The sequence below is a fragment of the Zingiber officinale genome, chromosome 5A (genome assembly GCF_018446385.1).
Source record: "Zingiber officinale cultivar Zhangliang chromosome 5A, Zo_v1.1, whole genome shotgun sequence".
Lineage (NCBI taxonomy): Eukaryota > Viridiplantae > Streptophyta > Magnoliopsida > Zingiberales > Zingiberaceae > Zingiber > Zingiber officinale.
This window is the reverse complement of record NC_055994.1, coordinates 129,453,660-129,478,093: the sequence shown is the minus strand read 5'-3', so window position 1 is coordinate 129,478,093 and position 24,434 is coordinate 129,453,660. Positions and strand designations below refer to the sequence as shown.

At 36.3% G+C, this 24,434-nt stretch overlaps 1 protein-coding gene across 1 annotated transcript; it reads left to right on the top strand.

Annotated features, from left to right (window-relative positions):
* The first annotated feature begins 10,407 nt into the window (after positions 1–10,407).
* On the top strand, positions 10,408–22,457 carry LOC121980007. Its single transcript, XM_042531979.1, has 6 exons — positions 10,408–10,628; positions 20,476–20,480; positions 20,560–20,952; positions 21,286–21,620; positions 21,679–21,781; positions 21,928–22,457. Exons 1-6 carry the CDS (start codon positions 10,408–10,410, stop codon positions 22,455–22,457), a joined length of 1,587 nt encoding a protein of 528 aa, XP_042387913.1.
* Positions 22,458–24,434: the final 1,977 nt, after the last annotated feature.

Genomic DNA, 24,434 nt, shown 5'->3' with positions numbered 1-24,434 from the left:
AACACTTCTCCGTAAGTTGGGCTGTTGAGAAGTCATCTCATGACTCGGCATATCACTCCCACTCGGTTGACTAGACTCAGGTATCCCATTTGACACCTCTCTTGTTGATAATATCTCATCCTTCTCAAATAGAGGAACATTTTTATCAACATCACCTCTGATTGGGAACTCTGTTTCGAGAAAAGTCGCATCTCTCGAGTCTATTTCGGAGATGGTTCCATCCAGTTTCTCACAAGTATGGAAAACATAACCTTTGGAGGTCTCATGATATCTTATAAAGATACATTTCTTACCTCTAGGCCCTAGTTTTCCATACTTGTGAGAACTATCATGAACATAAGCAGTTGACCCCCAAGGTCTCAGATTACTCAAATCTGGTTTTCTGCCTGTCCAACGTTCATATGGGGTAGATGGAATTGACTTTGAAGGCACTTTGTTAAGTATATAGGCTGCAGTTAATAGTGCATCTCCCCAATAGGAGATTGGCAAATTAGCTTGCGCCATCATAGACCTAACCATTTCAAGAAGAGTCCTATTTCTTCTTTTAGCTACCCCATTTTGCTGTGGAGTTCCAGGGATTGTTAACTGTCTAATAATCCCTCTATCATTACATATTGTCTTGAACATATCAGACAAATACTCCCCTCCACGGTCAGTGCGTAAAGCCTTAACTTTACGTTCTGTTTGATTCTCAACTTCGTTCATATAACGAATGAAGCAATCTAATGCTTCAGATTTGTGAGAAATCAAATACACATGACCGAACCTAGATAAATCATCAATAAATGTAATGAAATAGGAAGCTCCATGTCTAGCCTTCACATTCATTGGACCACAAATGTCCGAATGAATTAACTGCAATGTCGATTCAGATCTAATAGCCTTACCAAATGGTTTCCTAGTTGCTTTTCCAGCAAGACAATGCTCACATATAGACAATTGAATCTTAGCTCGAGTGCCCAATAGACCCTCTCTAGCTAATCGATTCATAAGTTCTTGTCCTATGTGTCCTAATCTAGCATGCCAAACTTCATCAGTTATATCTGCATCACTAGTTAAAGCAATGTTTGAAAAACAACCATCAATAGCATAATTGACATCTGGTTCTACATCAAGAACCATAAAACCATTTGTTAAAAAACCATATCCGATTGACACTGAGTCAATCTTAAGTTCAACAGACCGACTATAAAAATTAATACAATACCCTAAATCAAGAAGACACGTAACGGAAACAAGATTCCGTCGAATTTCAGGAGCATACAGGACATCATGTAGAAATAAAACTCTACCACCACGTAGGTTGAGTTTGCAAGTGCCAACTCCTTTGACTTCAACTCTTGCATTATTTCCCACATAGATCCACTTGTTGCCAGCTGGTACCCGACGGTACTCAACAAATGTAACTCGTTCTCGAGCTACATGGTTGGTTGCTCCCGAATCTATAATCCATAAAGGATAAGAATCAGCTAACAACACTGAACTGGCAACAAAATGCTCTTGAAAAGAAGACACACTTGGATTTACCTTTTTCGGCTCAGTGCACTCCCGAGCAAAGTGGCCCTTTTTGCCACAATTAAAACAAGTCAACTTGTTTTTAGGTTTCTTTCCAGTCTTCTTGACTATCTTCTTGATTGGGCCTTGTCCCACAACAGCAGCTTCCCTCTTCTTTCCCTTCCCTTTCTTGAACCATTTCTTTTTCTTGGATCCATATGATCCAGCAGAACTTACAGCCACATAGGCTTGTTCAGAAATCCTTGCGGATTCAACTTTCTCCGCCTCCAATTCTACATGGTGTGAGACATCAGTGAAAGTCTTGATACTCTCACTGTGAGTTAAGGTATGCTTCATGGTTTCCCAAGAATCTGGAAGTGAACGAATAACTGCTTGAACCTGTTGTTCATCAGTCAACTCATGACCAGCAGTTTTAAGCTCCCGAATCATGTTCGACATCTCCCTGAGGTGTTGAACCATTGACATATTCAGACGCTTTTTGTAGCTGTCAAATTTAATTGTCAGCTGTCGAAGCTTGCTCAGACTTACTCCACTATATTTTTCTTTAAGGGCAACCCAGACTTCATAAGCCGTAAGATATGACTCATATTCAAAAGCTAGGTCGTCTACCATTGAACTAATCAATATACCCTTTGAGTGGAGTCCTTTTTCTTCCATGCCTTATAGGCATCAAGATCTCATCTGTGTTGTACAGTGGGACCATCTACAGGTACTTCCATAACCTGATTTACAGCCTCTAGAACTTCTTGTTCCTCAAGTACATATTGTATCCTGAGGTGCCAGATCTTATAGTTATCCCCATTAAGTTTTTCACCTTTGTTGAGTTCAGCTATTATATTTTTGGTTGTCATAATCTATCATAAATAAACACATTATTTATTATTCAGTGTATATCATATGTATGCAATTTATGATTGACTTAATATTACTTTGAGTTGATTTACAAAATCAAGTGACAACTATGTTTTCACTCATCATCCGTATGACCAATCAAATTAATATTAATTAATTCTATTACATACATCCCAACAAATGAACTAATCATTTATAATATCATGAATTCATTAATTAAATGAACTAATCATTTAATATATCATGTTTTTTAATTAAATGAACTAATCATTTAATACATCATGAACTAATCATGCATCATGTCAAGCAAACAGCATAAATAAATGAACATATCATTAATATAAAATTATGCTGCAAATTGTTAACATATAACCAACTGACATGAATTAAATGGACTAACTATTGTTCATACAAAACGACAATAAAAATAACAGAACTCTAATAAACTAGATAGGCAACTACCACTCCCACTAGGACAGACACTAGTGCAGTGGCTAATATAATCCCTCTCAGCCTGGACTCATTTGGGGTAATCCCAGGCAAGACAGCTTCAAGGCTCTCTATTGGATCCACAATTGGATCCTCTTCTGGTTCCTCCTCGATCATTTCCGGGTCCTCTTCAAACTCTTCCGTATCCTCTTCAGTCATCTGATGAAGCAACTCCTCACATAGTACAGAATATGTGACGCGTCCTTGATGACGCCCCCAAATATAGTCTGCTATCATCCTAGGATTTTCTGGCAATGATTGCATCAAAGCCCAAATCCTATAACTATCCAGGGCTGGAAACTCTTCTCGCTCAAGTTTCCAAAACAGATCATCAAGTCGTCCAATGTGTCCGTCGACTCCATAAGCAGAGTTGTACTCTATCTCCTGAATCTCCTCCCTGAGCTGATTTCGTCGCACTTTGCGACGAGTCAATGTGGTAATCGTCCGTGCCATCTGAAAAATTGAAAATAAATAAGTCAATACAAAACCGACTAACAAGTACAAAACCGGCTTATTTCAATTTATACAGGCATAGTACCAACATAATAAATCAAGAAAAACAAATCTTCTCGATTTTCAGGAGTTCAAGTCGACAATTAGAACTAATCTAATTGGTCAAACCCATTGGATCGGTTAATTAGGGATCCAGATCCTAAGCTCAGTCCATTGTCCTTAATTAGAACTAATCTAATTGGACAGAGATTTTTGTACCTATGTTCTGTTACTTTTTCTCTAAGTCCATTTCTCCCAATTTCAGACTTATTGATCAAACTCAGGTCCGCTTGATTAAACCAATGTCCATTGGTTTAAGTCCGACCAATTAGAACAAATCTAATTATTTTGATCACTCTGACCCATTAGAACAAATCTGGTCATTTGATCATATTTGGTCCAAGTCTAATTAATTAACCCAAATTAATTTCGGGTTTAGATCAAATTGGTTCAATTAAACCAACTAATGATTTAAATCTGAACCAGATCTAAATAGACCAAACTGATTCAACTAAACTAATTAATTGCCTCGGGTCTGAATCTAATTATCTTTCAACCAAGCCCATTTAAAGTTGAACCAGTTCAATTGAATAAAATTCATTACTTTCAAGTGAATTAAAAATCATTGCATTCAATTTGAACAGTACGAAATTAAATGCATGCATCAAATTTAACTTAATGCTACAGTAGACATGTAGGCATTCATTAGCCTATTTCGACGATGCACACATTTTTTTTTATTTTACACAGAAGCTTTAAAAACATGCAGCAACTGTATTTTTTTTATTTATTTGATTTTTGAAAAAAAACATTTCCTCACACGAACGCTTCTTCTGCCGATTTCTTCGCCACTGCCCTCGTCCTCACCCTATGCACCTTGTGCACGCCGCACACGCTGCCTTCTCCAATCACACTGCCCACTCCGCAACTGCGACAAACACAGTTGCCGGCCATGCCAGCCTTCTGCCGGTGGCAGCCGGTCCTTTCCGGTACCATAAATCAGTCATCTTTAGGCTTGACGAGATCGCCGACAGTGGTTCTGCCTGTCCTAGCCACCAACACATAGCCGGCCAGCCAGGACGCCAACCACAGCCACGGACTGCCATCGCCGACAAATCCACCGGTCTCGATTTTATAAATTTGGCACAACGTGTATGCTACGACACATTAGTCGTGCAAAACAGCGACGGGAAATGACAAATCGAGAAAACATCCGAACAACGATTTTATAATTCGTCTCTAAGCATTTAGAAATAACTACGCGCTCTGATACCAATGTAGATTATACTAAATGCATGAAAGGCGAATTAAAAATAAATGCGATAAAAACTTACAGCGATCTCCCGCAGATCCGCAGTCGGCAGTGGCGAAAACTCGCTGTCGGAAGAGCGATCACAAGATCGGAAAGCCCTTCGCAATTCCACAAACCAAATCCCGCCGCCTTGGATGTTCTCCTCTTACTCTCGTCTCCAACGCACACTCGCAATTTCACCCACCCTGAGCCTTGGACGGATCCCCTTTATATAGGGAAATACACTAGGGGCATAATGGACTTTTCCATTATGTGTAGTGGGGAACATGGGCCACGTTCCCCACTATCCCCATTTCCAACATAACTAGCAAATCTTCAACTTGTTATTGCAATTCTTCATGCTCACGCAGGCTCATCTGATAATGTGATATGTACGATAAAGTGTTAAACATTACATAATTTGCAAACCATATACCTCCGGCCATCGTTTTTTTTTTTATCAAGGAAGACGTCTGCAACAAAATTTGATGCTTCCGGCCCTTTCTCCACACAGAAATGATGGTGTATCTTTGTCTCAAGAAGAAGACCTGAGAGGAGTAGGAACCAGGGACCAAATTTATAGCATGCTCCAATATTCTACCATCATCGAAATTTTGGAAACAAGGGAAGGTAGTTACAGCGGTTTTGGGAACCATTTCAGTTTTTGGAACTGTTTTCACATTTCACATTTCACATTCCAAATACATAGACCAATAATTTATTGGTTGTTCCATGGCCAATGGAGTCAAAATTTAACCAACATTCTCCCACTTGGTCTATGTATATCCACTGTATAACAATATTAACATATGGCTCATGGCGACAGTTCCTCTAAATATGAGTATTATCATCCATGTATCACAATATGTTACACTTCTCAATATCAACCCCAAACTAAATTAAAATAAACCCAATGTTTATTGTGGTCCAAACATAATGATATTTTTCAAACAATAAATATATATACAACTCAAGAGAAAAAATATCCAAACTAAATAAGAGTTTCATTAAAGAAACAAAAAACATTACATTATGGAACTAAGTCCCATACGCGCTACATGATCCCTGAAACCCTTTGGTGGCATGCCCTTTGTCAGAGGATCCGCGATCATCAATTCAGTGCTTATGTGTTCAATAACCACTTTCTTTTCTTTAACACGCTCTCTTATGGCTAAGTACTGAATGTCGATATGTTTACTACGACTACCACTTCTATGGTTCTTAGCCATAAATACAGCAGCTGAATTATCACAATATAATGTCAGAGGCTTTGAAATAGAGTCCACAACTCTAAGCCCAGATATGAAACTCTTCAACCATACACCATGCGAGGTTGCTTCAAAACAAGAGACGAACTCAGCCTCCATAGTGGAAGTAGCAATCAAGGTCTGCTTGGTACTTTTCCATGACACAACCCCATCGGCTAATATAAACACATAACCAGATGTTGATTTACGTGAATCAATACAGCCAGCAAAGTCTGCGTCACTGTATCCAAAGACTTCCAATTTCTCAGTCCGTCTATACATCAGCATGTAATCCTTGGTTCCTTGAAGGTATCTCATAACCTTCTTTACAGCCCGCCTGTGGTCAACACCTGGATTACTCTGATATCTCCCAAGCATTCCAACAACAAATGCAATGTCAGGCCTAGTACAGACCTGAGCATACATAAGGCTTCCAACAGCTGAAGCATATGGAATGATTTTCATTTGTTCCTGTTCGAGCTTATTTTTAGGACACTGATTCAAATTGAATCTATCACCTTTCACAATGGGTGCTACACTTGGTGAACAATCCTTCATTGGCAACCTCTCTAGAACTTTGTTGATATAGGTCTCTTGAGACAAACCCAAAATGCCTCTAGATCTATCTCTATGAATCTTTATGCCAATGACATAGGATGCGTTACCCATATCCTTCATATCAAAGCTCTTAGAAAGAAATTGTTTTACCTCACATAGTAAACCCTTATCATTAGTCGCCAGCAAAATATCATCCACATATAGCACAAGAAAGCGAATCTTGCTCCCACTAACCTTCTGGTATATACAAACATCCATGATATTTTCTTCAAAACCAAATGAAGTAATAACATCATGAAATTTTAAATACCATTGACGAGAGGCTTGTTTTAATCCATATATGGACTTATTTAACTTGCAGACTAAATTCTCACCACTACTAGAGGAAAATCCTTCTGGTTGTTTCATATAAACCTCTCCCTCTATATCACCATTGAGAAATGTTGTTTTCACATCCATCTGATGCAGCTCTAAATCAAAATGAGCTACTAATGCCATGATCACACGGAATGAGTCTTTCTTAGATACAGGAGAAAAGGTATCCGTGTAGTCTATCCCTTTCCTCTGAGTAAATCCTTTGGCAACAAGTCTAGCCTTATGTCTCTCAATGTTGCCTTTTGAGTCTTTCTTAGTTTTAAAGACCCATTTACAACCAATGATTTTTTACATCATTAGTCAACTTGACAAGATCCCAGACTTTGTTAGATGCCATAGAATCCATTTCTTCTTTCATGGCTTTGTACCATAAGTCAGATACATTAGAACTCATGGCTTGTGAAAACGTTTCAGGATCATTTTCGGCTCCAACATTGTAGTCACATTCTTGTAGATACACAACATAATCATCAGAAATTGCTGATCTCTTAGTCCTAGTAGATCTCCTCAATGTTGCATCAACATTCTCCTGTGTAGCAGGATTATGTTGTTCAACAATTTTAGATATTTGCTAAACCTCAGGGTCTGTTGAATTTGGATCAGCAGTCCTCAATGTTGCATCAACACTCTCCTGTGTAGCAGGATCATGTTGCTCAACAAATTGTTCAACAATTTCAGGTATTTGCTGAACCTTAGGATCTACTGAATTTGAATCGGTTTGTAGAACTTCTTGGACCTGTTGCTCAATATGCGCATGAACACAAGGCGCATTATGAACTATAACAATTGGTCTACTAGTTGAAGTGGAGCATTGAGTATCTTGATGATCTTTCCCAAGACCAGGGTCTTGAAAACGATCACTCCCACTGATTAAATCATTTTCAAGAAATTTGGCATTTCTTGATTCCACAAACCTAGTGCTGTGAGAAGGACAATAAAATCTATATCCCTTAGATCTTTCGGCATAACCAACAAAATATGCACTTAAGGTCCTCGGGTCTAACTTCCTTTCATGTGGATTATAAATCCTCACCTCGGCTGGACAACCCCAAACGCATAGATGTCGTAAACTCGGTTTCCAACCTTTAAACAATTCAAAAGGTGTCTTTTGGACAGCTTTAGTTGGAACTTGATTTAATATGTGCGTCGTCGTCTTTAGGGCTTCAGTCCATAAGGACCTAGGAAGTTTGGAGCTAGCAAGCATACTCCTAACCATGTCCATTAAAGTTCGGTTTCTTCTCTCAGCTACACCATTTTGATCTGGAGAACCAGGTAAGGTGTATTGGGCAACAATCCCATGATCTTGAAGAAACTTTGCAAATGGACCAGTTGCTTGTCCACTCTCAGTGTATCTACCATAGTACTCTCCTCCTCTATTAGATCTTACGATCTTAATTTGTTTGTCACACTGTTTCTGTACTTCAGCCTTAAAATTTTTGAAAGCATCAAGTGCTTCACTTTTGCTGTCTAATAAGTAGAGATACATGTAACGAGAAAAGTCATCAATAAAGGAGATGAAGTACTTGTCACGATATGATTTTAAATCAAGACTACAAATGTCCGTATGAATTATTTCTAACAATTTAGAACTCCTCTTGGCACCTTTCTTTGACTTGTTGGTCCGCTTACCTTTAATGCAGTCTATACAAGTACTAAAATCGGCCCAATCAAGAGTACTAAGTACTCCATCATGTACCAACCTCTTAATTCTTTCAATGGAGATATGACCTAATCTTCTGTGCCACAAATTAGAGGAACTCTCATTAATGACACATCGTTTAACACCAACATGCATAGAAGAATAGTGATTATCATTTTCTAAATTAAGACGAAAAAGACCATCAGACAATGTACCACATCCAATAATTTCAGATTCATAAGAAATACTGAAAGATGAATTTGAAAAATTAAAGGAATATCCAACAGATACAAGTCTTGAAATCGAAATTAGATTCCTAGCAAAACCCGGAATATAAAATGTCTTTTCCAAACTTAAAATAAAATCACTATCTAAAACAAGCTTGCAAATGCCAATGGCTTCCACATGTGAGGACATTTATTTCCAGAATAAATGTAACACTCACTTCCTACTGGTTTCCATAGGTCTTGTAAGCCCTGCAAGGAGTTGGTAACATGAATTGAAGAACCAGAGTCAATCCACCATGTGTCATGAGTAACATCAATCATGTTAGATTCATAACAAACAAAAAAGAGTTGAGTACCTTTCTTGTCAAGCCACTGTTTGAACTTGATGCAATCTTTCCTTAAATGCCCTTTCTTCTTGCAGAAGAAACATTTGGAACTTTTCTGAATGTCCCTTTTGGCAGGAATCTTGCCCTTGTCCTTGGCTTGAAATATCTTCTTCTTTCCAGGTGTAGTCAAATTTACTTTCTCACCCTCTTCCATAGCAAGTCTACCCTCCTCTTGAACACACATGGTCATAAGTTCATTAATTGACCATTTCTCTTTATGTGTATTATAAGAGATTTTAAATGGGGTATATTGCGATGGTAAAGTGTTGAGAATGTAATATATGCACTAGGAAAGAGTCAGACATCTCAACCTCAAGTCTCTTCAATTGAGCCGCAATGTCCCTCATCCTCATAATGTGGTCACGTACACCGTGTATCCCACTTAGCTTCATGGATGAGAATTGGTGAATTAGGGTGCTAGCTAAAGCCTTGTCCGAAGACACAAATTGATCATCGATTGCCTTCAGTAAGTCACGGACATTGTCATAATGCTCAAGGGAACCCCTAATGCCATCTGAGATCTTGGTCTTTATGAACATTATTGAGAGGCGATTAGATCGCTCCCATTTTTCATAAAAAGCAATATTTTCAGGAGGCGGTTCATCCTTCCTTATGGCGTAATCAACGTCCTTGCACCCTAAATGAAGGAGAGTTCTCTCCTTCCAAATTTTATAATTGTCCCCTCGGAGCTCAGGAACATCACATCATATCAGAGAAATTAGTAGGTTGACAAACTACAAAACAAAAATTAATCATACTCATGTTACAAAATTTGAAGCTGATTAAACAACATGACATATCTATCAATGTAAAATATGTCTAAAATATGAATCTACTGACATAAAACTTGCTTGTGGGCCAAAGCATTAATTCAATTAGATCCATAAAATAATATGATAAAATTATCAAATTATTTCTAATCCCTGTGGGTAAATTAGAAAACATATAGTTGATATTTTATCCAAATCAAACACATAAGATATAATAAATTTCCCTGTGGGATAAAATTTATTACATCTCATATAATGAATTAAAATTTCAATATCATCCTACACAATTTTTATCCAAATCAATTACACAAAATATAATAAATTTTCCTGTGGGATAAAATTTATTACATTTTATATAATGAATTAACATGTCACAATGATTCTACAATTAAAATTAATTAATTGCCCATATCATGTAGTAAAATCGAGAGGATAATTAATAAGGCCAAAATAAAATTAACATGTAGCCTAATAAGAAATTAAATAGAATGAAAGTTTTTTTTTTTAATGAAAGATGCGATAAGTTTCTGCCTTATTCCCAACTTCGGCGACACTGCTCGCCACCCATGCAAGCTGCTGCAACGCCTGCAGCCTACGCTCACCAGCAGCCCCGCGATCTGATGGCTTCGCCGACGCCAGCAGCCCCGCGATCTAATGGCTTCGTCGACGCCAGCAGCCCCGTGATGCGATGCGATGGCTTCGGCGGCGCCAGCAGCGTTTCAAAATGCAGAAATTACTATTTGGGACAAAAGATTGCTGGGGAAAGAAACTCAAAGTTCAACAATAGGTAAGTGCCTTTTGCAAAGCACCATCTTTATTGACTTTGCAAGGAAGAATCAGAGGCAGAAGCAGTAATTTCAACTATGGCTAAGCATAAAAAAATGAGGCTGAGGCAGTAAAGCTCTGATACCAAATGTTAAACATTACATAATTTGCAAACCATATACCTCCGGCCATCGTTTTTTTTTTTATCAAGGAAGACGACTGCAACAAAATTTGATGCTTCCGGCCCTTTCTCCACACAGAAATGATGGTGTATCTTTGTCTCAAGAAGAAGACCCGAGAGGAGTAGGAACCAGGGACCAAATTTATAGCATGCTCTAATATTCTGCCATCATCGAAATTTTGGAAACAAGGGAAGGTAGTTACAGCGGTTTTGGGAACCGTTTCAGCTTTTGGAACTGTTTTCACATTTCACATTCCAAATACATAGACCAATAATTGATTGGTTGTTCCATGACCAATGGAGTCAAAATTTAACCAACATAAAGATACCCCTAGCTCCAAATCAATATGATGTTGAATATCTCATTGAGGAGGTAACTCATTTGGTAGGTAGCTCTTCAGGAAAGATATCATCAAATTTTGTAATTAATGGAGCCACTAAATATGGAATAGTGCTAGGTTCAGATTCTTCCTTATCCATCAACATAAACTACCTTTCTGCATTCTGCAAGTCCTCATTCAACTGAGTCATGGACAATAAAGTCGATGCTCACCTATAGGCTTCGTTTGCTCCACCGCTGGTCGGCCAGGTAGTAACATAATTTTGATTCCCTTAAACACAAAACTATAAGTATTAGTTCTTCCATCATGATGCACCTGTCTATCATATTGCCAAGGTCTGCCAACAATAGATGACAAGCATCCATCGCTACCATATTATACCAAACAGTATCTTTATATTTTAGACCAATAGAAAAAGAAACAAGAGCCTTTCTTGACACCGACACCCCCCCCCCCTCCTCGAGCCATGCTAATTTGTACTGTTTGAGATGATTCTATGTTTGAATATTTAGCTTTTGAACGACTTTAATAGATATGATACTTTCACAACTCCTATCATCGATCACAAAACGACATACTCTGCCCATAACAGTGCATGAGTGGGAAAATATTATTTCGCAACCGATCATCATCTATTGAGATTTCGGCGTCAAACAAGAACGCTAAACCACCAAAGTTGTCCCGACATCTCCTTCCAACAACACTTCGTCTGCGGTCTCCTTGTCATACTCGAGGGTATCCAGAGAATTCTGCTATGACATCTTCACAATGTTCATTCTCTACAAATAGTATTTTCTTTGTTGTAGCCTTCTTACAATCCAATTGTCTATGTCCAATGATTCAAATCTCTCCACAGTTAAAGCACTTTATTCTATCACCACTACTGCCACTTCCTCTATTAATTTGTCCGACACCCTAGTTACCAACCCAACACTCACACCACTAGGCCCTCCGCTTATAGTGTTAGTATAAAAAATTTACTATTTTGTCATGCATGCTTTTCTACCTACAAGGTCCTCTAGTGTACAACAAATACAGAAATAGGATCAAATATATTAACCATGTCTTGAATCTGATATCTCAACCCCCCTCTCGATGTATCGTGCCACCAATTGATCTTCCATCTCGTGTATTTCATTCCTTGCAATTAGTTGAAAAAATTTAGAGGTATATTCATCCACTGACTGGACACCTTATTTCATATCTTGCAACTTTTAATACATTAATCGCTAGAAGTTGTATGACAAAAAGGTTTACCATATGAGCTTCTTCATCTTTTATCAATTGGTAACTTTTTGCCTTACCCATCCTATTCCGGGTTGATTTCAATTGTTGCCACCATACGGTCGCTCTCCTCACAATCTTGTCGCAACCAAGGGCACACGCTTGTCTTTAGGTACTTTGATATCTAGGATTTCCACTACAGAGGGTAACTAATCCAGGAACTCCTTCGGTTGTAGGCGCTACTATGAAACTCTGAAATTTCTGTTCTCATACTTGACACCCAATACCTGCGATCATCCTCTACAGTTGCTCGGCGTCACCTATGGAAAGCCTCCGCTTCATAGTGTTGGTTGCTACTCGGAAAGCCTAGAGGTTCCACTGTACAAAAATTTTGTACAAAGGTCTGAACCTTTTCCTAGCTACCATGTGTTCTTTTAAATTAAATTTTGGATCGCCTGCGGAACTTAACACGTTTGATCCAAAACTTAATCTATTTGTTCTTTTAGGTTTTGACTTGGATCTCCTGCGAAACTTAACACGTTCGACCCAAGTCACCTTAAGTTATTAATTCCATTAAATATTAATTTCCATAATCGGTACCCAGTACTGACGTGGCGAGGCACATGGCCTTCTTAGATATGGGAGCAACCACCACCGACTAGACAAAACCTTTTATAGAAAGCTAATATTTAATTTCCTAAAATAACTTTAGGTTAACCGAAAAGAACAATCAAATCACAAGGAAAAAAAAACAAAAGAGCACTATATCGAAAACAAATTCGAAACTCTAGAATCATATGCCTCTTGTATTTAGTATTATTTCCAAAAATAACTAGTATGATGCGGAAAGAAAAATTACTAGTTATACCTTTAAGAAAAACCTCTTGATCTTCTATCGTATTCCTCTTCTAACCTCGGACGTTGTGTGGGCAACGATCTTCCGAGATGAGAACCACCTAGCACCTTCTTCTTCCTTACAAGTTTCGGCCATCAAAACTTCTCCTAGGATGAAGAGGTTCGGCCACCACCACCATGCTCCAAGGGATGCTAGAAACAAAGCTTTCTTTCTCTCCTTCTTCTTCTTCTTCTCTAAACTTGATCCGGCCACCATATGAGTCTCCACAAGAAGGATGAGGTTCGGCCATCAAAGAGAAGAAAGGAGGAGAGGATGGCCGGCCACACCAAGGAAGAAAAAGAGAGAGGAAAAATAATAGAGTTGTGCACCATGAAGGCACCTCTACCCTCTCTTTTATAATCCTTGGCCTTGGCAAATAAGGAAATTTAAATAAAAATTTCCTTAATTCTTTTGCCATTGATAAGGAAAATTTATTTAATTAAAAATATTTTTTTTCTCATCAACAATGTGGTCGGCCACTTTAAACCAAGCAAGGGAAATTTAATTCAATCAAGAATTAAAACTTTCCTAATTTGTTTCCGGAAATTTTATAAAAAATTTCTCTAATAATTTTCCCTTCATGATAGTCAATAAAAAGGAAATTTTATAAATTAAAATATTTCTTTTAAACATGTGGATAAAAAGAAAGTTATCTTTAAAAATTAAAATCTCTTCCAATCTACAAATAAGGAAAGATATCTAATCTTTTCTTAATCCTTGTAGAAGCTTTATAAAAGAGATATTTAATTTTTAAACTCTCTTTTAAATCATGAACATGATTAAAAGGAAAGTTTTTACCAAAATTAAAATCAACCTTTTAATCTACAAATAAGGAAAGAGATTTAACTCTTCTCTTAATCTTTTGTAGAATCTTATAAAAGGAAAGATTTAAATTTTTAAACTCTCTTTTAAATCATGTTATCCACATGAGAAAAATTTAAAAAATAAAATTCCTTTTTATTTTAATAGGGCTGGCCACCTAAGCTTGAGTTCAAGCTAGGGCCGGCCACCTGAATTCACCCATGAACCAAAACATGGCCGGCCCTAGCTTGGTCTCCAAGCTAGCTTGGCCGACCCCCTATAGGATGGGTAAGAAGGTGGGTATAGGTAGGTATAGTACTTTATAATTAAGAGGCTACGATAGGGACCGAGAGGAGGAATTGGTTTTGGTCTCCCGATAAAATTAAGCATCCCGTGTTCGCCCCGAACACACAACTTAATTTTATCAATAATAATTCATTCCACTAGAGAATTATTATTGAACTACCGCACCAATCCCAAATTACATTTTTGGGCTCCTTCTTATTATGAGTGTGTTAGTCTCCCTGTGTTTAAGATAACAAATGTCCACTAATTAAGTAAGTTACTGACAACTCACTTAATTAATATCTAGCTCCAAGAGTAGTACCACTCAACTTCATCGTCATGTCGGACTAAGTCCACCTGCAGGGTTTAACATGACAATCCTTTTGAGCTCCTCTTGTGGACATTCTCAACCTAGTATCTCTAGGACACAGTTTCCTTCTATAATCAACAACACACACTATAAGTGATATCATTTCCCAACTTATCGGGCTTATTGATTCATTGAACTAAATCTCACCCATTGATAAATTAAATAAATAAATATCAAATATATGTGCTTGTTATTATATTAGGATTAAGAGCACACACTTCCATAATAATTGAGGTCTTTGTTTCTTTATAAAGTCAGTATAAAAGAAACGACCTCTAATGGTCCTACTCAATACACTCTAAGTGTACTAGTGTAATTATATAGTTAAGATAAACTAATACCTAATTACACTACGACCTTCAAATGGTTTGTTCCTTTCCATCTTGGTCGTGAGCTACTGTTTATAATTTATAAGGTACTGATAATATGATCCTCTGTGTGTGACACCACACACCATGTTATCTACAATATAAATTAATTGAACAACTACATTTATCACAAATGTAGACATTTGACCAATGTGATTCTTATTTCTAGATAAATGTTTATACCAAAAGCTAGGCTTTTAGTATACTCTAACACATAGGCCTCCTCCTCGTCACCTGTTTCCATATTTGATTTTTTGCTCGGTGATGACGATGGGTAGGATTTCTTCTAGTTTGGTTCTCGAGCAATTCCTCCATCCTGTCAACAAGATGTTCAACGACCCCTTCAATCTGCCTCACTCATTCTGTCGGAAAATTGGACTATAAACAAGGAAATAAATTACTTGTATTATATCACACTTCAAAGACACTGCAATACTTTTGAGGATCACTCACAATTTTAGAGAGAAAAAAAAAGGAAGATGAAGAACAATTTTTAACTTGAAGACTCTAACACTTTGATTTTTTGTTGGATGATTAAACATGAATATATGGGGAAGTATTTATAGTGCTCACCATGCAAGATACATAGTTGATCATAAAACTAAATTTTATCCACAAAGAAATTTTATTCTTATCAATTGGATGAGAGAAATACTCTCAACCACACATTTTAATTTCTAACTGTTAAATTCTATCCATTGAATGAGAGAAATACTTCCAACCATACATTTTAATTTCTATCTATTAAATACTATCCATTGAATGAGAAAATTACTCTCATCCATATATTTTATTCTTATATGTTAACAGATTGGTATTGATCTTCAACACTCTCTCTCAACACCAATCCTTTGTACTATGTTTGATAACTGAACATCTTGAATTTGTTGGCGCTTAAGCCTTTTGTGAACGCGTATGCAACTTGATCATCTGTACTGATTTGTCTCATCTCAATTTCTCCTTGTAGAACTTTTTCTCTGATAAAATGATACTGCACTTCAACATACTTAGTTCTTGCATGAAAGATCATATTTTTCCGCCAAATGAATTGTTGATTGATTGTCACAATATACTGGAACTGCATATCTACTGGTTGATGTAGATTATTCATTAGTTGTATTAACCATGCACTCTCTTGAGCTACCATTACTGTAGTGGTTGACAATGATACAATTGGTTGTCTCTTAGCTTACTGCACCACGAGATCGTTCCAAAACCAAGCTTGGATACATAACCAGTTATTGATCTTTTAGTGTCACAATCTCTTGCATAGTCAGCATTGCAGCAACCAATTGACTTGCGGTCTTTATTTCTTTTGTACAAAAGACCATAATAATTGTGCTCTTTACATATCTTAGTATTCATCGAGCTACTTCCAAATGAGGCTTCTTTGGATTTTACATGTATCGACTTATCACACTGACTGCATAGGAAATATCAGGTCGACTTAAGGTTAAATAGATGAGACCGCTTACCAATTGTTGATACATAGTTGTATCTTCTATGCTTTTCCCTTCATGTGCACATATTCTGACATTTGATTCCATAGGTGTCTAAATCGGCTTGCATTCGAGCATTCCAAACCTTTTTAGCAAGTCTTAGCTTTGGAATATTTTTGTTGACAAAGAAATATTCCGTTTTGGTTTTTTTTTGACAAAGAATATTTTTCCTTGATAACTCTTCACTTTGTCACCATCCTTTTAGATCCATCACCAGTGTGCCGCTTGAAGTTGGCCTTACTTTTACTAGTGCAGAGCGCTTCCTCCTTACCCTTTAGCGAGACTTCTCCCATTTGCTTAGTCATAGCTTCTTGGCCTGCAAGTAAATTTTCAAACAGAAGCGATGGTTGTGTTGGCCATCCTTGTATAACAGCAACAAATCCTCAATATTCTGGTTTTAAACCATAGATAGTTATTTTCTTTATCCTGGTTTTCCCAATAGGAGCTGTTAGATCTAATTATGAAATTTCATGACGTATCGACTTTACCTTGTGCAAGTATTGGGCAATCGTTTTGTCACGTTGCCCTATTACTAGTAGCTCATTCTCCAGGAGTTGTAATCTTGCATCATTCTTCTTTAAAAAAGTGTAGCAAAGGTATCCCATACTTCCTTTGGTGTTTTGGCATCTCGGATGTGCTCCAACATTTCTTCTTCAATTGTGATTTTTAAAGCAAACATTGGTTTACCTACTTTGATCCTCTATTTTCACAAGATGCCATTGGCATCTTCTGCCGATTGCATGATTTCACTACCAATAACAACCTCCCAAAGATCATGACCTTGTCGATAGGACTCTATACATGCTGTCCACGTGTTGTAGTTTTTGTTGTTAAGCTTCTTGACTCCTCCTCCTACTTGAAGGACGTCGCTCATCTATCGGAAAGATTTTGATTATACCAAACAAGTTTGATTAACAACCTTGCACAATATAAACCTCCTCACGATTCAAGATAACTCCACCAAGAACAATTCCTGATTGTTCTTCTCTGATACCAATAGTTGAAAAATTGGACTATAAACAAGTAAATAAATTACTTGTATTATATCCACAGTTTAAAGACACTGCAACACTTTTGAGAATCATTCACAATTTTAGAGAGAGAAAGAAAAGGAAGATGAAGAACAACTTTCAACTTGAAGACTCTACACTTTTATTTTTTTGTTGGATGATTAAACATGAATGCAATAGAAGTATTTATAGTACTCATCATGCAAGATACATAGTTGATAAAAAAACTAAATTCTATCCACAAAGAAATTTTATTGCTATCCATTGGATGAGAGAAATACCACCAATCACACATTTTAATTTCTATCTGCTAAATCTTATCCATTGAATGAGAGAAATACTTCCAATCACACATTTTAATTTCTATCTATTAAATTCTATCCATTGAATAAGAAAATTACTCTCATTCATTTGTTTTTATTCTTATCCGTTAATAGGTTGGTATTGATCTTCAACATGTTCATCCATTATCTGTCGAAACTGCTATTCCATATCAAGTTTATACACATAGACATTGTCAACACATTATTATCTTCTCAGTGGCATGATCTTGCAGGATCAATGTGGCTCTGATACTAACTGATGCATTAGAATACTATTAACTCCGTTGATTCATGCACAAATATCAAAATCAATACTTCTAATCCTTGTTGATTCGAAGAAGAATACTAAAGAAAACGGGAAACCAATCGTTTCAAGAAAGAGACGGTGACCAAGAGTAGTATTAAACCAAAACAATCTTGAAACATAAAACATGACCCTTAAATAGATAGAATGCCCTAATTTTAAGATAACAATACCAAAAAATAACCAAAAAACCAAAAATACAAAATTACTATAAATAGTAAAAAAAATGTTCGGATGCTCTGAAATGGATCTAAACGATTGAATTTGGACCCGAAACTTGGTGGTTATCAATTCCCGATAATAAACATAGATCTTTGAATTCTGCACACTGACAGAGCCTGATTCCGAGTCTTGAGTCCTGAGTCAAAAGTTAATGATACAGGAATGAAAGAGTAATTTTAGTATTTTTATTATTTTACTGAGTTAGGTTTTAAAGAGTATTTTAGTCTTTCGCATATTTAGGATTGGAGTCTATATAAACATTCTGTTTAGGTGTTTTGAAGGATTTTTTATTAATAAGAAATTACAGTTGCGCCATTTCTTTCTAAACATCGAGTTTGGTTGTCTATCTCTTGACATCCTACGAAATCAATAGGGTTTAGAAGGTCGCTTCTAATATTCATGCGTAAATCAACGAACTCGATTGTCGCTTCCGGTATTCATATGTGAATCAACGGATTTGATAGTTATTCCTTGTATCAAATTCCGATCCTATCACTTGCAAGCAAAGTTATTTTGGCCAAGTCTATGGAATGCAAATACTAGCCTTTCAGATGCAAGCAATAGACCACCCAGAGACGGATCTCCCTTAGGGCTATAGCCCATCCCAAAAATTATTTTTATAAGGATATGCATATTAAAGAGTCGGCGATCAAGGGATTTCTTGCCTTTCTGCCTTTTTGGCTTCGTGCGTGTGAGTCGGCGATCGGCGAATAGGCGAATCGCAAGGTATCACCGCATCAGCGACGTCAGAACTTAGAAGGAAGCATCGGCGTCCACGGTCCACCATCATCGATAAAAGAAAGGTTAGTATTTTCTGTATTTTCATTTTTACCGTAATCAATTTTTAAATCGATTGTTGCCCTAGTTTTCTTCTTGATTATTTCTGGATTTCTTCTATTAGATTATACGTCAAGTTGTGATTTTCTACCGTATGAGTTGCTTCTCGGGATTTAAGAATGGTTGTTGTGCTTTACAGCTTTTGGAATTTTGATTTCCCATCTTCTCTATTGACTATGATGATTTATCCTTTCTGTAAAATACGACGTTGGTAATATTTGTTTATTTTTGTTTTGCAATAATTTTGCAGAGAGGAGAGCATATTGGAAACTGTTCCACTGGCATCAATAAGTTTCATTAAACTTTCTTAGTTTTATCACGACTATTAAGCGTCATTTTGAGCAATCAAAACATGAGATATTGCATCTTCATTTCTTTGGTCTCATCTTTAATGCTGGTCCAGATAATGAGTGAATTTTCAATTATTTTTCACTACTTAAAAATCAAATAGTGATTGCTTATGATAATTGGCTACCTCAGTGGTTCAAGAAAAAGATATGTGTTGGGAATACTGTGAGAAGATGGACGGAAATAAGGGCAAAATAGAAAACCAAAAACTAATCAACAACAGTTGTCGTTGTGACCGCTACTATCGTCTTGGTTTTTTGTGGTTAATCATTTGATTTTGATTTTGTCTATTTTATTCCGAGTCTGTAGCATATCTATTGTTACTTTTACTTGTTTACTTATTCAATTGTTATTTCATTATTTATTTAGGGATATAACTTGAACTATTTTAAAATGGAACATCAATCTGCTGCAAAGAAAGGAAAGACGATAGCCTCGTATTTTAAGAAAAGAGATCATCAAACTAATGAAAACACTTCAATTCCCACTGTCCCTAAAATGCAACATCAATCTAGTGAAAGTCTTCTAATTCTTAGTGTTCAAATTCCTTCAATTTCCTCTTCTAGCAACGATCATCAGTCATCCTCTAGTTGTATTGAACGAGATCCAAGAAAAAAAAACAAATATGTGAATATCATATTAATGAACGAGATGAAATAAGACGTTCATATCTAAAGATGGGGTCTTATCAACCAGATATGTTGGAGTATCTAGCTACAAAATTTGGAAGTCAAAATCGTCGGTTTAAAAAAAATTGGTTCCAGAAATTTCATTGTTTGGAGTATTCGCCTTCAACAAATAAGGCATATTCCTTTTATTGTTTTCTTTTCCTGAATGATGTTAATTCTTCTAATATCTCAGCATTGGTCAATGAAGGATTTGTCAATTGGAAAAGGGCAAATTAAGGAAAAGCATGTGCATTTCTTGCCCATATTGGTTCTGCAGCTTCTTCGCCTCATACTATGTGCGAGAGAAAGGCTGAAAATTTGATGAGACCCTCGCAACATATTGATAATGTCATGCATGTCCAATCTAAAGAGGAAAAAGAAAAAAATCATTTGCGTTTGCGGACCACAGTTGTCACTGTTCGTTGGCTAGCACTTCAAGGGTGTGCCTTTAGAGGTAATGATGAATCTATATCTTCATCTAATCGTGGGAATTTTCTTGAATTAGTAAAGGCTTTTGCAAAAATGAGTACAGAAATTAATGAAGTTGTACTTGAGCATGCTCCAAAAAATGCTCAATATATCACTCCAGAAATTCAGAAAGAGATTTTACATATTATGACTAATAGAGTACAAAAGATGGTTCGTGAAGAAGTTAGTGATAAATGTTTCTGTATTCTTGTTGATGAAGCACGAAATATATCTAAATGAGAGCAAATGACCATTATCTTAAGGTTTGTGAATAATTATGGGGTTTTGACAGAAAGATTTTTTGCCATCAAAAGTGTTAGCGATACTATCTCATTGAACCTAAAAAAAGAAATATCAAATGTTCTTGTTCATCATGACCTACAAGTTAAGAAAATCATAGTCCAAAGATATGATGGTGCTAGCAATATGCGTGGCGCATGGAATAGACTTCAGACATTATTTCTCAAAGATTGTCCCTATGCATACTATGTCCATTGCTTTGCTCATCGATTACAACTCACATTACTTTCTGCAGCCAAGGATGTCAATGTTATTTGGAAATTTTTTTCTCATTTGGATAATATAGTAAATATTGTTACTTCTTCTACTAAACGCATTGCTGAGTTACATACTGTACAGATAATTGAAATCGAGCATATGTTGGCAATTGGAGAACGTGATTCTGGAAGTGGGGCTAATCAGATTGGTAGTTTGCAGCGAGCGGGAGCTACTCGTTGGAGTTCTCACTATGACTCAGTAAAAAGCTTGATAGGTATGTATGCTGCAACTTGCAAAGTTTTTGAAGTTCTTAGTAACCATTCTCCAAATGGAAGAGCTAAGGCTGAAGTTCGGGGGATTTATAGAAACATGGCAAGCTTTTAATTTGTGTTCATTTTGCATTTAATGCATAAAATTATGAGAACAACAGATACTCTTTGTCAAATTCTTCAAAGAAAATCTTAAGATATTTTGTCTGCTGTTACATTTGTCTCTACTACCAAAACTATCCTCCAAGAACTTAGAGAATGCAGGTGGGAAGAATTTCTTCATAAAGTGAAAGTTTTTTGTACGAGAAATGAAATTGATGTGTCTGACCTTGATTGTCTATATAAGATTGGTCGTTCCCGTCAGCAAACTACAGTTGAACATCATTACTACTTTGATATTTTTAATGCAGCAATAGATTTCATCTTGATGGAGTTAAATACTCGATTTAATGAGTCATCAGTGGAACTTTTTTCTCGTAGTACCGCTTTAGATCCTAAAAATTCGTTTGAATCAATTAATACTGATGATATTTGCAAGCCTGCAATGAAGTTTTATCCTGAAGATTTCACAAATCAAGACATCATTGCTTTGAAGTATGAATTGGTACATTATAAACTTGATGTCATACAAAATTTGAAGGCTTCTACACTTGTTGAGTTATGTCAGCAATTGACTGAGAGTGGACGGTCAAAGGTTTATGTTATGTTGACTAGATTGATTCATCTAGTTTTGATGTTACCTGTTTCTACTGTCACTACTGAGCGACCCTTTTCAACAATGAAGAATATGAAGACAACACTTCGCAATAAAATGGAGGATGAATTTCTTGAAGATTGTTTGACACTTTATATTGAACAAGATTTAGCTAAGGATATAGATGTAAATTCTATTATAGATGAATTTTATGTTTCAAAATTTCGTAGAACACAACTTTGTTGAATAAAATAATGTAATGACTTTTTTTTTTGTTATGCATCTATTTTTTATAATAATATATAATTTATTACATTAATTTCAAGTCCCCCCTCGAATTCTTGGATTCGTCCCTTAAACCACCTAAGATGGTTTATGCAATGATGGAAAGATTATGCAGAGGATTTGTATGGGAAGGAACTAACAGGTCTAGGAAACTGAAACTCATCAAATGGGAGTAGGTTCCAACTGCTATTAATAGGTGGTCTTAGTCTGCACCATTTCTAGGATCACAATACAACGAAAGTACAGTGAGGTTTTTGTCTGATAAATGGTGCCTTCATGCAGGAATGGCTCAACTTTATCCTACTTTTATGAGGGAGCAGCCCTTTTTCTTCTTGGATGGGTCAAAATATGCAGAATTTCTGACTTTTCATGGAGGATTATGACGGAAAACTTTAGGAATCATTCTAGTTTATATGACCAAATTAAACACTTGATGATTTTACACACACGATTAGAATGATTTAGGATCACGAAGAATTGAAGATCCTATGTTTTCAATGCTTAATTTTGACTAATATACTTCAATTTTGCTAAACCTAATTCAAAACCTTTGCATATTAACCAAACTCGTTGAAAACCAAATGCTATGAACTCAACAACTACGATAAAACCTATGGCTCTAACACCACTTGATGGAAACTTTAGGAATCATTCTATTTCATATGACCAAATTAAACAAGATGATTGTACCCAAAGGATTGTGATATTGTTGAAGATTCATAAAAAAGAATATATTAAAACTAGTAAATGCAGAAATTCATAAACCAAATCGGAATTCAATGAGATTGCCATAGTCTTGATCTCAGTTTTGGATATTGTAGATGATGAAGATGCAGCAAACAAAATCTTCCACTAGAGTTATGTCAAAGGTTTCTTGAGTCTCTCTCGGATGGGATGGGATGGGATTCCACTTCTCCTTGGGGGTGTAATTGAACCGAGTTGAGTTAAACAGTAAGAGGCTCGAGTCGGCTTGGTTGATTTTTTCTTAAGCTCGAGTTCGGCTCAAGTTTAATTTGATCTTAAGCTCAAGCTCGGATCGTAATGAAATTAAATAGTTCGAGAATGGCTGAAATTTGGTTTGAAAATAACTCATTTAAAAGTTAAACGAATTTAGTTCGGGCTTTGCTCGTTAGCATATCATTTTTAGATTGTTAAACAAGCTCGAGTTCTAGCTTGTTAGACACATTATCGATCTCGAGTTATCTATATATATATTAACGAATACGTTCGCAAGTCTTTAAATAATGAATATATTCGTGAGTTTATTAACCAAATACTGTTAAACTTGAGCTCGGTTCAATAATGTTTTCGAGCTTGAAATCAAGCTTCAGCTCGACTCATTTAACTGAACAATTTTTTTTCGAATTGAGATCTGAATAGTTCGCGAGCCACTTGGCTCCTTTAGTTACATTGCTACTTCTCCTTAATCCAGAGATCAATCATCTTATACATCTAAGACCAGAAATCTGTTACACCCTGTTTGGAATCCTATGGAATTGAATTCCTATGGTAATTGGAATTCAATTCCATAGTTTGGAATGAATTTTTGAGATGGATTTGATATGGAATTCAATTCCAATTCCATTCAAAACATGAATAGTAAATCAGACCTCAAATGGTCAGATTTGGATAGGGATTTACCATGAACAACTAAAATTACTTAATTGCCCTTTTAACTTAAAATCCTTTTTTCCATCTGCCGACTCTCTTGTTTTCTCTTCCTTTTCTCCCGTGCGCCGTTTCTCCTTGTGTCGAAAACTTCTCCTTGCACCGTTTCTCCCGTGCGCCACCTTTTTCATACTGCTGTCTTAACTGTGCGATCCCTTCTTCCTATTCTCTAATACTTAACTTGATTATTAAATGATTAATTATGAGGATAAAATAGTAAATGTATAAGAATGAAATTCAATTCAAATAGATTCCAAATTAAGGAATTCA